This window comes from Salmo salar, unplaced genomic scaffold (genome assembly GCF_905237065.1).
Source record: "Salmo salar unplaced genomic scaffold, Ssal_v3.1, whole genome shotgun sequence".
In the NCBI taxonomy this organism is placed as follows: domain Eukaryota; kingdom Metazoa; phylum Chordata; class Actinopteri; order Salmoniformes; family Salmonidae; genus Salmo; species Salmo salar.
Window position 1 is genome coordinate 175001 of NW_025547656.1, and position 17500 is coordinate 192500.

At 53.8% G+C, this 17500-nt stretch overlaps 1 protein-coding gene across 1 annotated transcript in view; it reads right to left on the minus strand.

Annotated features, from left to right (window-relative positions):
• The window catches only part of LOC106593976 (protein flightless-1 homolog), a gene marked incomplete at its 5' end in the record, with an annotated part of 87624 nt that overhangs the window by 51899 nt on the left and 18225 nt on the right, over positions 1-17500 (minus strand). Inside the window, 9 exon segments of the mRNA XM_045711486.1 lie at positions 2880-2962; positions 3146-3274; positions 3276-3326; positions 7305-7409; positions 11866-11941; positions 11943-11971; positions 12915-13048; positions 14265-14412; positions 15094-15178. Coding sequence (XP_045567442.1) covers positions 2880-2962; positions 3146-3274; positions 3276-3326; positions 7305-7409; positions 11866-11941; positions 11943-11971; positions 12915-13048; positions 14265-14412; positions 15094-15178 — 840 coding nt within the window.

Genomic DNA, 17500 nt, shown 5'->3' on the forward strand with positions numbered 1-17500 from the left:
GTGTAGTGTGTATCCCTCCTCCTCCTCCTCCTCCTTACCTAACAGTGTAGTGTGTATCCCTCCTCCTCCTCCTCCTCCTTACCTAACAGTGTAGTGTGTATCCCTCCTCCTCCTCCTCCTCCTCCTCCTTACCTAACAGTGTAGTGTGTATCCCTCCTCCTCCTCCTCCTCCTCCTCCTTACCTAACAGTGTAGTGTGTATCCCCTCCTCCTCCTCCTCCTCCTCCTCCTTACCTAACAGTGTAGTGTGTATCCCTCCTCCTCCTCCTCCTTACCTAACAGTGTAGTGTGTATCCCTCCTCCTCCTCCTTACCTAACAGTGTAGTGTGTATCCCTCCTCCTCCTCCTCCTCCTCCTTACCTAACAGTGTAGTGTGTATCCCTCCTCCTCCTCCTGCTCCTTACCTAACAGTGTAGTGTGTATCTCCTCCTCCTCCTCCTCCTTACCTAACAGTGTAGTGTGTATCCCTCCTCCTCCTCCTCCTCCTCCTTACCTAACAGTGTAGTGTGTATCCCTCCTCCTCCTCCTCCTCCTCCTTACCTAACAGTGTAGTGTGTATCCCTCCTCCTCCTCCTCCTCCTTACCTAACAGTGTAGTGTGTATCCCTCCTCCTCCTCCTCCTCCTCCTTACCTAACAGTGTAGTGTGTATCCCTCCTCCTCCTCCTCCTCCTTACCTAACAGTGTAGTGTGTATCCCTCCTCCTCCTCCTCCTCCTTACCTAACAGTGTAGTGTGTATCCCTCCTCCTCCTCCTCCTCCTTACCTAACAGTGTAGTGTGTATCCCTCCTCCTCCTCCTCCTCCTTACCTAACAGTGTAGTGTGTATCCCTCCTCCTCCTCCTCCTCCTCCTTACCTAACAGTGTAGTGTGTATCCCTCCTCCTCCTCCTCCTCCTCACTTAACAGTGTAGTGTGTATCCCTCCTCCTCCTCCTCCTCCTCCTTACCTAACAGTGTAGTGTGTATCCCTCCTCCTCCTCCTTACTTAACAGTGTAGTGTGTATCCCTCCTCCTCCTCCTCCTCCTCCTTACCTAACAGTGTAGTGTGTATCCCTCCTCCTCCTCCTCCTCCTCCTTACCTAACAGTGTAGTGTGTATCCCTCCTCCTCCTCCTCCTCCTTACCTAACAGTGTAGTGTGTATCCCTCCTCCTCCTCCTCCTCCTCCTTACCTAACAGTGTAGTGTGTATCCCTCCTCCTCCTCCTCCTCCTTACCTAACAGTGTAGTGTGTATCCCTCCTCCTCCTCCTCCTTACCTAACAGTGTAGTGTGTATCCCTCCTCCTCCTCCTTACCTAACAGTGTAGTGTGTATCCCTCCTCCTCCTCCTTACCTAACAGTGTAGTGTGTATCCCTCCTCCTCCTCCTCCTCCTCCTTACCTAACAGTGTAGTGTGTATCCCTCCTCCTCCTCCTCCTCCTTACCTAACAGTGTAGTGTGTATCCCTCCTCCTCCTCCTCCTCCTCACCTAACAGTGTAGTGTGTATCCCTCCTCCTCCTCCTCCTCCTTACCTAACAGTGTAGTGTGTATCCCTCCTCCTCCTCCTCCTCCTTACCTAACAGTGTAGTGTGTATCCCTCCTCCTCCTCCTCCTCCTCCTTACTTAACAGTGTAGTGTGTATCCCTCCTCCTCCTCCTCCTCCTCCTCCTCCTTACCTAACAGTGTAGTGTGTATCCCTCCTCCTCCTCCTCCTTCCCCTAACAGTGTAGTGTGTATCCCTCCTCCTCCTCCTCCTCCTCCTCCTCCTTACCTAACAGTGTAGTGTGTATCCCTCCTCCTCCTCCTCCTCCTCCTCCTCCTCCTTACCTAACAGTGTAGTGTGTATCCCTCCTCCTCCTCCTCCTCCTCCTTACTTAACAGTGTAGTGTGTATCCCTCCTCCTCCTCCTCCTCCTCCTCCTCCTTACCTAACAGTGTAGTGTGTATCCCTCCTCCTCCTCCTCCTTACCTAACAGTGTAGTGTGTATCCCTCCTCCTCCTCCTCCTCCTCCTCCTTACCTAACAGTGTAGTGTGTATCCCTCCTCCTCCTCCTCCTCCTCCTCCTCCTCCTTACCTAACAGTGTAGTGTGTATCCCTCCTCCTCCTCCTCCTTACCTAACAGTGTAGTGTGTATCCCTCCTCCTCCTCCTCCTCCTCCTCCTCCTTACCTAACAGTGTAGTGTGTATCCCTCCTCCTCCTCCTCCTCCTCCTCACCTAACAGTGTAGTGTGTATCCCTCCTCCTCCTCCTCCTTACCTAACAGTGTAGTGTGTATCCCTCCTCCTCCTCCTCCTTACCTAACAGTGTAGTGTGTATCCCTCCTCCTCCTCCTCCTTACCTAACAGTGTAGTGTGTATCCCTCCTCCTCCTCCTCCTTACCTAACAGTGTAGTGTGTATCCCTCCTCCTCCTCCTCCTTACCTAACAGTGTAGTGTGTATCCCTCCTCCTCCTCCTCCTCCTTACCTAACAGTGTAGTGTGTATCCCCCTCCTCCTCCTCCTCCTTACCTAACAGTGTAGTGTGTATCCCTCCTCCTCCTCCTCCTCCTTACCTAACAGTGTAGTGTGTATCCCTCCTCCTCCTCCTCCTCCTTACCTAACAGTGTAGTGTGTATCCCTCCTCCTCCTCCTCCTCCTTACCTAACAGTGTAGTGTGTATCCCTCCTCCTCCTCCTCCTCCTCCTCCTCCTTACCTAACAGTGTAGTGTGTATCCCTCCTCCTCCTCCTCCTCCTCCTCCTCCTCCTTACCTAACAGTGTAGTGTGTATCCCTCCTCCTCCTCCTCCTCCTCCTCCTTACCTAACAGTGTAGTGTGTATCCCTCCTCCTCCTCCTCCTCCTCCTCCTTACCTAACAGTGTAGTGTGTATCCCTCCTCCTCCTCCTCCTCCTCCTCCTCCTCCTTACCTAACAGTGTAGTGTGTATCCTCCACAGTATAGAAGCCGCTGGCTGTTCCCCCCTCAATGTAGGAGATGTCATTATCGAACACCTGGTGGGGAATAAGAGTCCGGAACGTTTTCTACAGGCCGTGTGGTGTGTGTGTGTGTGTGTGTGTGTGTGTGTGTGTGTGTGTGTGTGTGTGTGTGTGTGTGTGTGTGTGTGTGTGTGTGTGTGTGTGTGTGTGTGTGTGTGTGTAGTGTGTGTGTGTGTGTGTGTGTGTGTGTGGACGTACAGCGATGAACTCCTCTGACTCGTCCCCCATCTCCTCTCTGACGGTTCGACACTCCGCCCCCAGGTAGTTACGGAGGTTGACAGCGTGGATGGCTGACCCCGCCTTCTTATCCAGCGTGGCTTCCTGACCCGATCCAGTAGAATATCTGCCAGTTCAGCGATCCGTTCTCCTCCAGGAACGTCTGGGGGGGTTAGAGGAGGGGTAGGGGGGGGTAGGGGGTTAGAGGAGGGGTAGGGGGGTTAGAGGGGTAGGGGGGGTTAGAGGAGGGGTAGGGGGGGGTTAGAGGGGTAGAGGAGGGGTAGGGGGGTTAGAGGGGTAGAGGAGGGGTTAGAGGAGGGGTAGGGGTGGTTAGAGGGGTAGAGGAGGGGTAGGGGGGTGGTTAGAGGGGTAGAGGAGGGGTAGGGGGTGGTTAGAGGGGGGTTAGAGGAGGGGTAGAGGAGGGGTAGGGGTGGTTAGAGGGGTAGAGGAGGGGTAGGGGGTGGTTAGAGGGGGGTTAGAGGAGGGGTAGGAGGTGGTTAGAGGAGGGGTAGGGGGGTTAGAGGAGGGGTGGGGGGTTAGAGGGGGTTAGAGGAGGGGTAGGGGGGTTAGAGGAGGGGTGGGGGGGTTAGAGGAGGGGTAGGGGGTTAGAGGAGGGGTGGGGGGTTAGAGGAGGGGTGGGGGGTTAGAGGGGGTTAGAGGAGGGGTAGGGGGTTAGAGGAGGGGTAGGGGGGTTAGAGGAGGGGTAGGGGGGTTAGAGGAGGGGTAGGGGGGTTAGAGGAGGGGTGGGGGTTAGAGGGGGGTTAGAGGAGGGGTAGGGGGGTTAGAGGAGGGGTAGGGGGGGTTAGAGGAGGGGTAGGGGGGGGTGGGGGGGTTAGAGGAGGGGTAGGGGGGGTAGGGGGTTAGAGGAGGGGTAGGGGGTTAGAGGGGTAGGGGGGTTAGAGGAGGGGTAGGGGGTTAGAGGGGTAGAGGAGGGGTAGGGGGGGTTAGAGGGGTAGAGGAGGGGTTAGAGGAGGGGTAGGGGTGGTTAGAGGGGTAGAGGAGGGGTAGGGGGTGGTTAGAGGGGTAGAGGAGGGGTAGGGGGTGGTTAGAGGGGGGTTAGAGGAGGGGTAGAGGAGGGGTAGGGGTGGTTAGAGGGGTAGAGGAGGGGTGAGGGGTGGTTAGAGGGGGGTTAGAGGAGGGGTAGGAGGTGGTTAGAGGAGGGGTAGGGGGGTTAGAGGAGGGGGTGGGGGGTTAGAGGGGGTTAGAGGAGGGGTAGGGGGGTTAGAGGAGGGGTAGGGGGGGTTAGAGGAGGGGTAGGGGGGTTAGAGGAGGGGTAGGGGGGTTAGAGGAGGGGTAGGGGGGGTTAGAGGAGGGGTAGGGGGGTTAGAGGAGGGGTAGGGGGGTTAGAGGAGGGGTAGGGGGGTTAGAGGAGGGGTGAGGGAGGGGGTAGGGGGGTTAGAGGAGGGGGTAGGGGGGTTAGAGGGGTAGGGGGGTTAGAGGAGGGGTAGGGGGGGTAGGGGGGTTAGAGGGGTAGAGGAGGGGTAGGGGGGTTAGAGGGGGTAGAGGAGGGGTTAGAGGAGGGGTAGGGGTGGTTAGAGGGGTAGAGGAGGGGTAGGGGGTGGTTAGAGGGGTAGAGGAGGGGTAGGGGGGTGGTTAGAGGGGGTTAGAGGAGGGGTAGAGGAGGGGTAGAGGAGGGGTAGGGGGTGGTTAGAGGGGGGGTTAGAGGAGGGGTAGGAGGTGGTTAGAGGAGGGGTAGGGGGGGTTAGAGGAGGGGTGGGGGGGTTAGAGGGGGGTTAGAGGAGGGGTAGGGGGTTGGAGGAGGGGTAGGGGGGGTTAGAGGAGGGGTAGGGGGGTTAGAGGAGGGGTGGGGGGGGTTAGAGGGGGTTAGAGGAGGGGTAGGGGGTTAGAGAGGGGGGGGGTTAGAGGAGGGGTAGGGGGTTAGAGGAGGGGTAGGGGGGTTAGAGGAGGGGTAGGGGGGTTAGAGGAGGGGTAGGGGGGTTAGAGGAGGGGTGGGGGGTTAGAGGGGTTAGAGGAGGGGTAGGGGGGTTAGAGGAGGGGTAGGGGGGGTTAGAGGAGGGGTAGGGGGTTAGAGGAGGGGTAGGGGGGTTAGAGGAGGGATAGGGGGGTTAGAGGAGGGGTAGGGGGGTTAGAGGAGGGGTGGGGGGTTAGAGGGGTTAGAGGAGGGGTAGGGGGGTTAGAGGAGGGGTAGGGGGGTTAGAGGAGGGGTAGGGGGGGTGGGGGGGGTTAGAGGAGGGGTAGGGGGGGTAGGGGGGGTTAGAGGAGGGGTAGGGGGGTTAGAGGGGTAGGGGGGTTAGAGGAGGGGTAGGGGGGGTTAGAGGGGTAGAGGAGGGGTAGGGGGGTTAGAGGGGTGAGAGGAGGGGTTAGAGGAGGGGTAGGGGGTGGTTAGAGGGGTAGAGGAGGGGTAGGGGGTGGTTAGAGGGGTAGAGGAGGGGTAGGGGGGTGGTTAGAGGGGGGGTTAGAGGAGGGGTAGAGGAGGGGTAGGGGTGGTTAGAGGGGTAGAGGAGGGGTAGGGGGTGGTTAGAGGGGGGGTTAGAGGAGGGGTAGGAGGTGGTTAGAGGAGGGGTAGGGGGGTTAGAGGAGGGTGGGGGGTTAGAGGGGGTTAGAGGAGGGGTAGGGGGGTTAGAGGAGGGGTAGGGGGGTTAGAGGAGGGGTAGGGGGGTTAGAGGAGGGGTAGGGGGGTTAGAGGAGGGGTGGGGGGTTAGAGGGGTTAGAGGAGGGGTAGGGGGGTTAGAGGAGGGGTAGGGGGGTTAGAGGAGGGGTAGGGGGGTTAGAGGAGGGGTGGGGGGGTTAGAGGGGGGTTAGAGGAGGGGTAGGGGGGTTAGAGGAGGGGTAGGGGGGTGGGGGGTTAGAGGAGGGGTAGGGGGGGGTAGGGGGGGTTAGAGGAGGGGTAGGGGGGGGGTAGGGGGGTTAGAGGAGGGGTAGGGGGGGTTAGAGGGGTAGGGGGGTTAGAGGAGGGGTAGGGGGGTTAGAGGGGTAGAGGAGGGGTAGGGGGGTTAGAGGGGGTAGAGGAGGGGTTAGAGGAGGGGTAGGGGTGGTTAGAGGGGTAGAGGAGGGGTAGGGGGGTGGTTAGAGGGGTAGAGGAGGGGTAGGGGGTGGTTAGAGGGGGGTTAGAGGAGGGGTAGAGGAGGGGTAGGGGTGGTTAGAGGGGTAGAGGAGGGGTAGGGGGTGGTTAGAGGGGGGGTTAGAGGAGGGGTAGGAGGTGGTTAGAGGAGGGGTAGGGGGGTTAGAGGAGGGGTGGGGGGGTTAGAGGGGGTTAGAGGAGGGGTAGGGGGGTTAGAGGAGGGGTAGGGGGGTTAGAGGAGGGGTAGGGGGTTAGAGGAGGGGTAGGGGGGTTAGAGGAGGGGTGGGGGGTTAGAGGGGGGTTAGAGGAGGGGTAGGGGGGTTAGAGGAGGGGTAGGGGGGTTAGAGGAGGGGTAGGGGGGTTAGAGGAGGGGTAGGGGGTTAGAGGAGGGGTGGGGGGTTAGAGGGGGTTAGAGGAGGGGTAGGGGGGTTAGAGGAGGGGTAGGGGGGTTAGAGGAGGGGTAGGGGGGTTAGAGGAGGGGTAGGGGGGGTTAGAGGAGGGGTAGGGGGGTTAGAGGAGGGGTAGGGGGGTTAGAGGAGGGGTGGGGGTTAGAGGGGGTTAGAGGAGGGGTGGGGGGGTTAGAGGAGGGTTAGAGGGGGGTTAGGGGGGTTAGAGGAGGGGTAGGGGGGTTAGAGCAGGGGTGGGGGGTTAGAGGAGGGGTGGGGGGGTAGGGGGGTTAGAGGAGGGGTGGGGGGGTTACTGTGCTGCTAGCTAGCATGTTTTCTATTCACATGGTCTTTTCCAGTACGGTTCTATCCACTATGGAGGGAGATTAACCAGGCCCGACCAGGACAGATTAACCAGGCCGGACCAGGACAGATTAACCAGGCCCGACCAGGACAGATTAACCAGGCCCGGCCAGGGCAGATTAACCAGGCCCGGCCAGGGCAGATTAACCAGGCCCGGCCAGGGCAGATTAACCAGGCCCGACCAGTACAGATTAACCAGGCCCGACCAGTACAGATTAACCAGGACACACAGAGCCCTGACTGGATGATGCAGTAGCAGTGTGTGTGTGTGTGTGTGTGTGTGTGTGTGTGTGGTGTGTGTGTGTGTGTGTGTGTGTGTTCTGTGTGTGTGTGTGTGTGTGTGTGTGGTGTGTGGTGTGTGGTGTGTTACCTTGAGGATGATGTAGCAGTCGGCCTCGTAGAACTTCCCCTGGAACGCCTCGTCTACCTGCATCGGAATAAAGTTCTCTATCTGCCACACAAACACACCAGGCACCTACACACACACACACACACACACACACACACACACACACACACACACACACACACACACACACACACACACACACACACACACACACACACACACACACACACAGTTTCACTGTGAACACTGAGGCTCTGAGCTGGGAGTTTCTGGGATTAGAGCCATAAGGGAGACATCTACCCCCCCCACACTATCAGATTAGAGCCATAAGGGAGACATCTACCCCCCCCCACTATCAGATTAGAGCCATAAGGAGACATCTACCCCCCCACTATCAGATTAGAGCCATAAGGGAGACATCTACCCCCCCACTATCAGATTAGAGCCATAAGGGAGACATCTACCCCCCCCCACTATCAGATTAGAGCCATAAGGGAGACATCTACCCCCCCCCACTATCAGATTAGAGCCATAAGGGAGACATCTACCCCCCCCCACTATCAGATTAGAGCCATAAGGGAGACATCTACCCCCCCCACTATCAGATTAGAGCCATAAGGGAGACATCTACCCCCCCCACTATCAGATTAGAGCCATAAGGGAGACATCTACCCCCCCCCACTATCAGATTAGAGCCATAAGGGAGACATCTACCCCCCCCACTATCAGATTAGAGCCATAAGGGAGACATCTACCCCCCCCACTATCAGATTAGAGCCATAAGGGAGACATCTACCCCCCCCCACTATCAGATTAGAGCCATAAGGGAGACATCTACCCCCCCCACTATCAGATTAGAGCCATAAGGGAGACATCTACCCCCCCCACTATCAGATTAGAGCCATAAGGGAGACATCTACCCCCCCCCACTATCAGATTAGAGCCATAAGGGAGACATCTACCCCCCCCACTATCAGATTAGAGCCATAAGGGAGACATCTACCCCCCCCCCCACTATCAGATTAGAGCCATAAGGGAGACATCTACCCCCCCCCCACTATCAGATTAGAGCCATAAGGGAGACATCTACCCCCCGCACTATCGGATTAAAGCCATAAGGGAGACATCTACCCCCCCCACTATCAGATTAGAGCCATAAGGGAGACATCTACCCCCCCCACTATCAGATTAGAGCCATAAGGGAGACATCAACCCCCCCCCACTATCAGATTAGAGCCATAAGGGAGACATCTACCCCCCCCCACTATCAGATTAGAGCCATAAGGGAGACATCTACCCCCCCCACTATCAGATTAGAGCCATAATGGAGACATCTACCCCCCACACTATCAGATTAGAGCCATAAGGGAGACATCTACCCCCCCCCACTATCAGATTAGAGCCATAAGGGAGACATCTACCCCCCCCACTATCAGATTAGAGCCATAAGGGAGACATCTACCCCCCCCACTATCAGATTAGAGCCATAAGGGAGACATCTACCCCCCCCCACTATCAGATTAGAGCCATAAGGGAGACATCTACCCCCCCACTATCAGATTAGAGCCATAAGGGAGACATCTACCCCCCCCCACTATCAGATTAGAGCCATAAGGGAGACATCTACCCCCCCCCACTATCAGATTAGAGCCATAAGGGAGACATCTACCCCCCCCCCACTATCAGATTAGAGCCATAAGGGAGACATCTACCCCCCCCCACTATCAGATTAGAGCCATAAGGGAGACATCTACCCCCCCCCACTATCAGATTAGAGCCATAAGGGAGACATCTACCCCCCCCCACTATCAGATTAGAGCCATAAGGGAGACATCTACCCCCCACTATCAGATTAGAGCCATAAGGGAGACATCTACCCCCCCCCACTATCAGATTAGAGCCATAAGGGAGACATCTACCCCCCCCACTATCAGATTAGAGCCATAAGGGAGACATCTACCCCCCCCACTATCAGATTAGAGCCATAAGGGAGACATCTACCCCCCCCCCACTATCAGATTAGAGCCATAAGGGAGACATCTACCCCCCCCCACTATCAGATTAGAGCCATAAGGGAGACATCTACCCCCCCCACTATCAGATTAGAGCCATAAGGGAGACATCTACCCCCCCCACTATCAGATTAGAGCCATAAGGGAGACATCTACCCCCCCCACTATCAGATTAGAGCCATAAGGGAGACATCTACCCCCCCCACTATCAGATTAGAGCCATAAGGGAGACATCTACCCCCCCCACTATCAGATTAGAGCCATAAGGGAGACATCTACCCCCCCCACTATCAGATTAGAGCCATAAGGGAGACATCTACCCCCCCCACTATCAGATTAGAGCCATAAGGGAGACATCTACCCCCCCACTATCAGATTAGAGCCATAAGGGAGACATCTACCCCCCCCCCACTATCAGATTAGAGCCATAAGGGAGACATCTACCCCCCCCCACTATCAGATTAGAGCCATAAGGGAGACATCTACCCCCCCCCACACTATCAGATTAGAGCCATAAAGGAGACATCTACCCCCCCCCACTATCAGATTAGAGCCATAAGGGAGACATCTACCCCCCCCACTATCAGATTAGAGCCATAAGGGAGACATCTACCCCCCCCACTATCAGATTAGAGCCATAAGGGAGACATCTACCCCCCCCCACTATCAGATTAGAGCCACAAGGGAGACATCTACCCCCCCCACTATCAGATTAGAGCCATAAGGGAGACATCTACCCCCCCCCACTATCAGATTAGAGCCATAAGGGAGACATCTACCCCCCCCACTATCAGATTAGAGCCATAAGGGAGACATCTACCCCCCCCCACTATCAGATTAGAGCCATAAGGGAGACATCTACCCCCCCACTATCAGATTAGAGCCATAAGGGAGACATCTACCCCCCCCCCACTATCAGATTAGAGCCATAAGGGAGACATCTACCCCCCCCCACTATCAGATTAGAGCCATAAGGGAGACATCTACCCCCCCCACTATCAGATTAGAGCCATAAGGGAGACATCTACGGGGCCCCCAGTATTTTCACCTCCGGATGAAAAGCGTGCCCAAAGTAAACTTCCTGCTACTCAGGCCCAGAAGCTAGGATTATGCATATAATGGGTAGATTTGGATAAAAAAACACTCTAAAGTGTCCAAAACTGTTAAAAATAATGTCTGTGAGTATAATAGAACTGATATGGCAGACGAAACCCCGAGGACAAACCATCCAGGACATTTTTTGTAAAAAAAGAATTTTTTTTGTAGTTGTCTATTGAATGCCTATACAGATTCCATTGATTTAGGACTCAAATTGCACTTCCTATGGCTTCCACTAGATGGCAACAGTCTTTAGAGATAGTTTCAGGCTTGTATTCTGAAAAAATGAGGGAATAAGACCAACGAGTGGACCTTTCAGTGTCCGAGGTTTTTTCCCGTGCGCGAGACCAGAGAGAGAGATTTTATATATATATATTGACGAAGTTTGTGTCCGGTTGAAATGTTATTGATTATTATGACTAGCTGAGGATTGATTACAAACGTCGTTTGACATGTTGTTTCTACGAACTTCACTGATAATTTTTCGGATTTTTCTGTCCGTCTTTTGCGACCGCTTTTGAGCCTGTGGATTACTGAACAAAACGCGGAAAACACAAAAAAAAAACGGAGGTTTTTGGATATATAAAAGAGGGACTTTATCGAACAAAATTTATTGAGTAAATGGGAGTCTTGTGAGTTGCAACGATATGAAGATTATCAAAAGGTTAAGTGATTCATTTTAATCGCTATTTCTGACTTGTGTAACTCCTCTACTTGGCTGGTTACTGTTTGTAATGGTTTGTCTGCTGGGCGCCGTTCTCGGATAGTCACATGGTTTGCTTTCGCCGTAAAGTCTTTTCTGAAAATCTGACACCGTGGTTGGATTAACAGGAAGTTAAAATCTTTAAACCGATGTAGAACACCGAATTTTTATAAATGAGTATTTATGTTTTTGGAATATGGCGCTCTGCATTTTCATTGGCTCTTGGCCAGGTGGGACGGTAGCGTCCCACAACCCCTAGAGAGGTTAAGAACAAATTCATATTTACAATGATGGCCAAACCCCGGGGCCAAACCCTAACCCCGGGCCAAACCCTAACCCCGGCCAAACCCTAACCCAAACCCTAACCCCGGGCCAAACCCTAACCCCGGGCCAAACCCTAACCCTAACCCCGGGCCAAACCCCGCCCAAACCCTAACCCCGGGCCAAACCCGGGCCAAACCCTAACCCCGGGCCAAACCCGAAACCCCAGGCCAAACCCTAAACCCCGGGCCAAACCCTAAACCCCGGGCCAAACCCTAAACCCCGGGCCAAACCCTAAACCCCGGGCCAAACCCTAAACCCCGGACCAAACCCTAACCCTAACCCCGGGCCAAACCCTAACCCCGGGCCAAACCCTAAACCCCGGGCCAAACCCTAACCCCGGGCCAAACCCTAAACCCCGGGCCAAACCCTAAACCCCGGGCCAAACCCTAAACCCCGGGCCAAACCCTAAACCCCGGGCCCGCTGGGCCAGTTGCGTAACACCCACCTGTCCTACGTCCTCCATGAAGAACTCAGAGTAGTCCAGCTGTGGTTTCTCCAGACTCTTGTCCCAACGACGCGTTCAATGCCCCGTACTGCTGATCGCCGTTCTCCTACACACACACACACACACACACACACACACACACACACACACAACCACACACACACAACACACACACACACAGGCACACACACACACACACACAGGACACACACACACACACACACAGGACACACACACACACACACACAGGACACACACACACACACACACAGGACACACACACACACACACACACACACACACACACACACACACACACACACACACACACACACACACACACACGTTAAGGTCTCGGTTTCATTTGGAACAAGTCATTGGTGCGTTCCCAACAGAGGATGCTGGTGGGTGTAAATCTAGGAGGACCAGCTCCTTGTAATGGAAATGGAATACAGACTGGTACTAAAGGAATGAAAACCACATGTTCATCTCTCCTCCATAACCCTGCCCCTCCCTCCCTCCCTCCCTCCTCCCTCTCTCCCTCCCTCCCTCCCTCCCTCTCTCCCTCCCTCTCCTCCCTTCCCCTCTCCTCCACCCCTCCCTTCCTCTCTCTCCTCCACCCCTCCCTCTCTCTCTCCTCCACCCCTCCCTCCCTCTCTCCCTCCCTCCCTCCCTCCCTCCTCCACCCCCTCCCTCCCTCCCTCTCTCCCTCCCTCCCTCCTCCACCCCTCCCTCCCTCCCTCTCTCCCTCCCTCCCTCCTCCCTCCCTCCCTCTCTCTCTCCACCCCCCTCCCTCCCTCCCTCCCCCTCCCTCCCTCTCTCCCTCTCCACCCCCCTCCCTCCCTCCCTCTCTCTCTCCACCCCCCTCCCTCCCTCCCTCCCCCTCCCTCCCTCTCTCCCTCTCCACCCCCTCCCTCCCTCTCTCTCTCTCTCTCCACCCCCCTCCCTCCCTCTCCACCCCCCTCCCTCCCTCTCTCTCTCCACCCCCCTCCCTCCCTCTCCACCCTCCCTCCCTCCCTCCCTCTCTCTCCTCCTCCTCCCCTCCTCACCTCTAAACTCTTGTTCTTCTCTTGTGTGACATCATTCATCCCCTTGAGGACCTGTTTAGCCTGGTCGTCTTGACTACTGTCCTTCCTCCTCCTCAGCCTCATCTTCCTCGCCAGGGGGTCCCGTGGGCTGGCCCCTACACACACACACACACACACACACACACAGACACACTAAATGTATTGAGCGTATATCTAAAGCAGTGCATTTCTCTGTCTGGTAACACAGACAGGTCTGGATGGAGTAGAGCCATAACTCCTCCCCCTAGACCCACCTCCTCCCCCTAGACCCACCTCCTCCCCCTAGACCCACCTCCTCCCCCCCAGACCCACCTCCTCCCCCTAGACCCACCTCCTCCCCCCTAGACCCACCTCCTCCCCCAGACCCACCTCCTCCCCCCAGACCCACCTCCTCCCCCAGACCCACCTCCTCCCCCAGACCCACCCCCCCAGACCCACCTCCTCCCCCAGACCCACCTCCTCCCCCCAGACCCACCTCCTCCCCCAGACCCACCTCCTCCTCCCCCCAGACCCACCTCCTCCCCCAGACCCACCTCCTCCCCCAGACCCTCCTCCTCCTCCCAGACCCACCTCCTCCTCCCAGACCCACCTCCTCCCCCAGACCCTCCTCCTCCCCTAGACCCTCCTCCTCCCCCCCCAGACCCTCCTCCTCCCCCCAGACCCACCTCCTCCTCCCCCAGACCCACCTCCCCCAGACCCTCCTCCTCCCCCCAGACCCACCTCCTCCCCTAGACTCACCTCCTCCCCCTAGACCCACCTCCTCCCCCCCAGACCCTCCTCCTCCCCCCCAGACCCTCCTCCTCCCCCCAGACCCACCTCCTCCTCCCCCCAGACCCACCTCCCCCAGACCCACCTCCCCCAGACCCACCTCCTCCCCCCAGACCCTCCTCCTCCCAGACCCTCCTCCTCCCCCAGACCCACCTCCTCCCCTAGACCCACCTCCTCCCCCCCAGACCCACCTCCTCCCCCCAGACCCACCTCCTCCCCCCAGACCCTCCTCCTCCTCCCCCAGACCCACCTCCTCCTCCCCCAGACCCTCCTCCTCCCCCAGACCCACCTCCCCCCCAGACCCTCCTCCCCCCAGACCCACCCCCTCCCCCCAGACCCACCCCCTCCCCCCAGACCCTCCTCCTCCTCCCCCAGACCCACCTCCTCCCCCCCAGACCCACCTCCTCCTCCCCCAGACCCACCTCCCCCAGCAGCAGATATAACAGCAGGTGAAGCTCCAGCCAGACCCTCCTCCTCCTCCCAGACCCTCCTCCTCCTCCCAGACCCACCTCCTCCTCCCAGACCCACCTCCTCCCCCAGACCCTCCTCCTCCCCCAGACCCACCTCCCCCAGCAGCAGATATAACAGCAGGTGAAGCTCCAGCCAGTCTCAGTTGGTTCTGAAGAGAGAAGTCGATGTTGTACCACTCTGCTGTCCTGTCCACCGGCTTGGGAGGCATCACGAGGTTGGGGTTCTCACGGACATCTAGAACCTAGAACACACAGAGGAGAGAGAACACTTACAACCTAGAACATCTAGTACATTTAGAACCTAGAACACAGGGCAGAACATCTAGAACATTTAGAACCTAGAACACAGGGCAGAACATCTAGAACATTTAGAACCTAGAACACAGGGCAGAACATCTAGAACATTTAGAACCTAGAACACAGGGCAGAACATCTAGAACATTTAGAACCTAGAACACAGGGCAGAACATCTAGAACATTTAGAACCTAGAACACAGGGCAGAACATCTAGAACATTTAGAACCTAGAACACAGGGCAGAACATCTAGAACATTTAGAACCTAGAACACAGGGCAGAACATCTAGAACATTTAGAACCTAGAACACAGGGCAGAACATCTAGAACATTTAGAACCTAGAAAACAGGGCAGAACATCTAGAACATTTAGAACCTAGAACACAGGGCAGAACATCTAGAACATTTAGAACCTAGAAAACAGGGCAGAACATCTAGAACATTTAGAACCTAGAACACAGGGAAGAACATCTAGAACATTTAGAACCTAGAACACAGGGAAGAACATCTAGAACATTTAGAACCTAGAACACAGGGCAGAACATCTAGAACATTTAGAACCTAGAACACAGGGCAGAACATCTAGAACCTAGAACGGTTAGAACCTAGAACAGAGGACAGTGTGTACCTCCAGGTCGACCAGGAAGTGGATGGCTTCAGGAAGAGTCACCAGACGATTCTTATTCAGAACCAACTTCTTCAGCTTCCCGCACCTACACAACAACAACAACAACAACAATATGGTGTGAGGTATATCTACCTACACAACAACAACAACAACAATATGGTGTGAGGTATATCTACCTACACAACAACAACAACAACAATATGGTGTGAGGTATATCTACCTACACAACAACAACAACAATATGGTGTGAGGTATATCTACCTACACAACAACAACAACAACAATATGGTGTGAGGTATATCTACCTACACAACAACAACAACAACAACAATAACAATATGGTGTGAGGTATATCTACCTACACAACAACAACAACAACAACAACATGGTGTGAGGTATATCTACCTACACAACAACAACAACAATATGGTGTGAGGTATATCTACCTACACAACAACAACAACAACAATATGGTGTGAGGTATATCTACCTACACAACAACAACAACAACAATATGGTGTGAGGTATATCTACCTACACAACAACAACAACAACAATATGGTGTGAGGTATATCTACCTACACAACAACAACAACAACAATATGGTGTGAGGTATATCTACCTACACAACAACAACAACAACAATATGGTGTGAGGTATATCTACCTACACAACAACAACAACAACAATATGGTGTGAGGTATATCTACCTACACAACAACAACAACAATATGGTGTGAGGTATATCTACCTACACAACAACAACAACAACAACAATATGGTGTGAGGTATATCTACCTACACAACAACAACAACAACAAACAATATGGTGTGAGGTATATCTACCTACACAACAACAACAACAACAACATGGTGTGAGGTATATCTACCTACACAACAACAACAACAATATGGTGTGAGGTATATCTACCTACACAACAACAACAACAACAATATGGTGTGAGGTATATCTACCTACACAACAACAACAACAACAATATGGTGTGAGGTATATCTACCTACACAACAACAACAACAACAATATGGTGTGAGGTATATCTACCTACACAACAACAACAACAACAATATGGTGTGAGGTATATCTACCTACACAACAACAACAACAACAATATGGTGTGAGGTATATCTACCTACACAACAACAACAACAACAATATGGTGTGAGGTATATCTACCTACACAACAACAACAACAACAATATGGTGTGAGGTATATCTACCTACACAACAACAACAACAACAATATGGTGTGAGGTATATCTACCTACACAACAACAACAACAACAATATGGTGTGAGGTATATCTACCTACACAACAACAACAACAACAATATGGTGTGAGGTATATCTACCTACACAACAACAACAACAACAATATGGTGTGAGGTATATCTACCTACACAACAACAACAACAACAATATGGTGTGAGGTATATCTACCTACACAACAACAACAACAACAACAATATGGTGTGAGGTATATCTACCTACACAACAACAACAACAACAACAATATGGTGTGAGGTATATCTACCTACACAACAACAACAACAACAATATGGTGTGAGGTATATCTACCTACACAACAACAACAACAACAATATGGTGTGAGGTATATCTACCTACACAACAACAACAACAACAACAATATGGTGTGAGGTATATCTACCTACACAACAACAACAACAACAACAATATGGTGTGAGGTATATCTACCTACACAACAACAACAACAACAACAATATGGTGTGAGGTATATCTACCTACACAACAACAACAACAACAATATGGTGTGAGGTATATCTACCTACACAACAACAACAATATGGTGTGAGGTATATCTACCTACACAACAACAACAACAACAACAATATGGTGTGAGGTATATCTACCTACACAACAACAACAATATGGTGTGAGGTATATCTACCTACACAACAACAACAACAACAACAACAATATGGTGTGAGGTATATCTACCTAGAGTCCCTCGGGTATGATGTGAGGTATATCTACCTACAGAGTCCCTCAGGTATGATGTGAGGTATATCTACCTACAGAGTCCCTCAGGTATGATGTGAGGTATATCTACCTACAGAGTCCCTCGGGTATGATGTGAGGTATATCTACCTACAGAGTCCCTCGGGTATGATGTGAGGTATATCTACCTACAGAGTCCCTCGGGTATGATGTGAGGTATATCTACCTACAGAGTCCCTCAGGTATGATGTGAGGTATATCTACCTACAGAGTCCCTCAGGTATGATGTGAGGTATATCTACCTACAGAGTCCCTCAGGTATGATGTGAGGTATATCTACCTACAGAGTCCCTCAGGTATGATGTGAGGTATATCTACCTACAGAGTCCCTCAGGTATGATGTGAGGT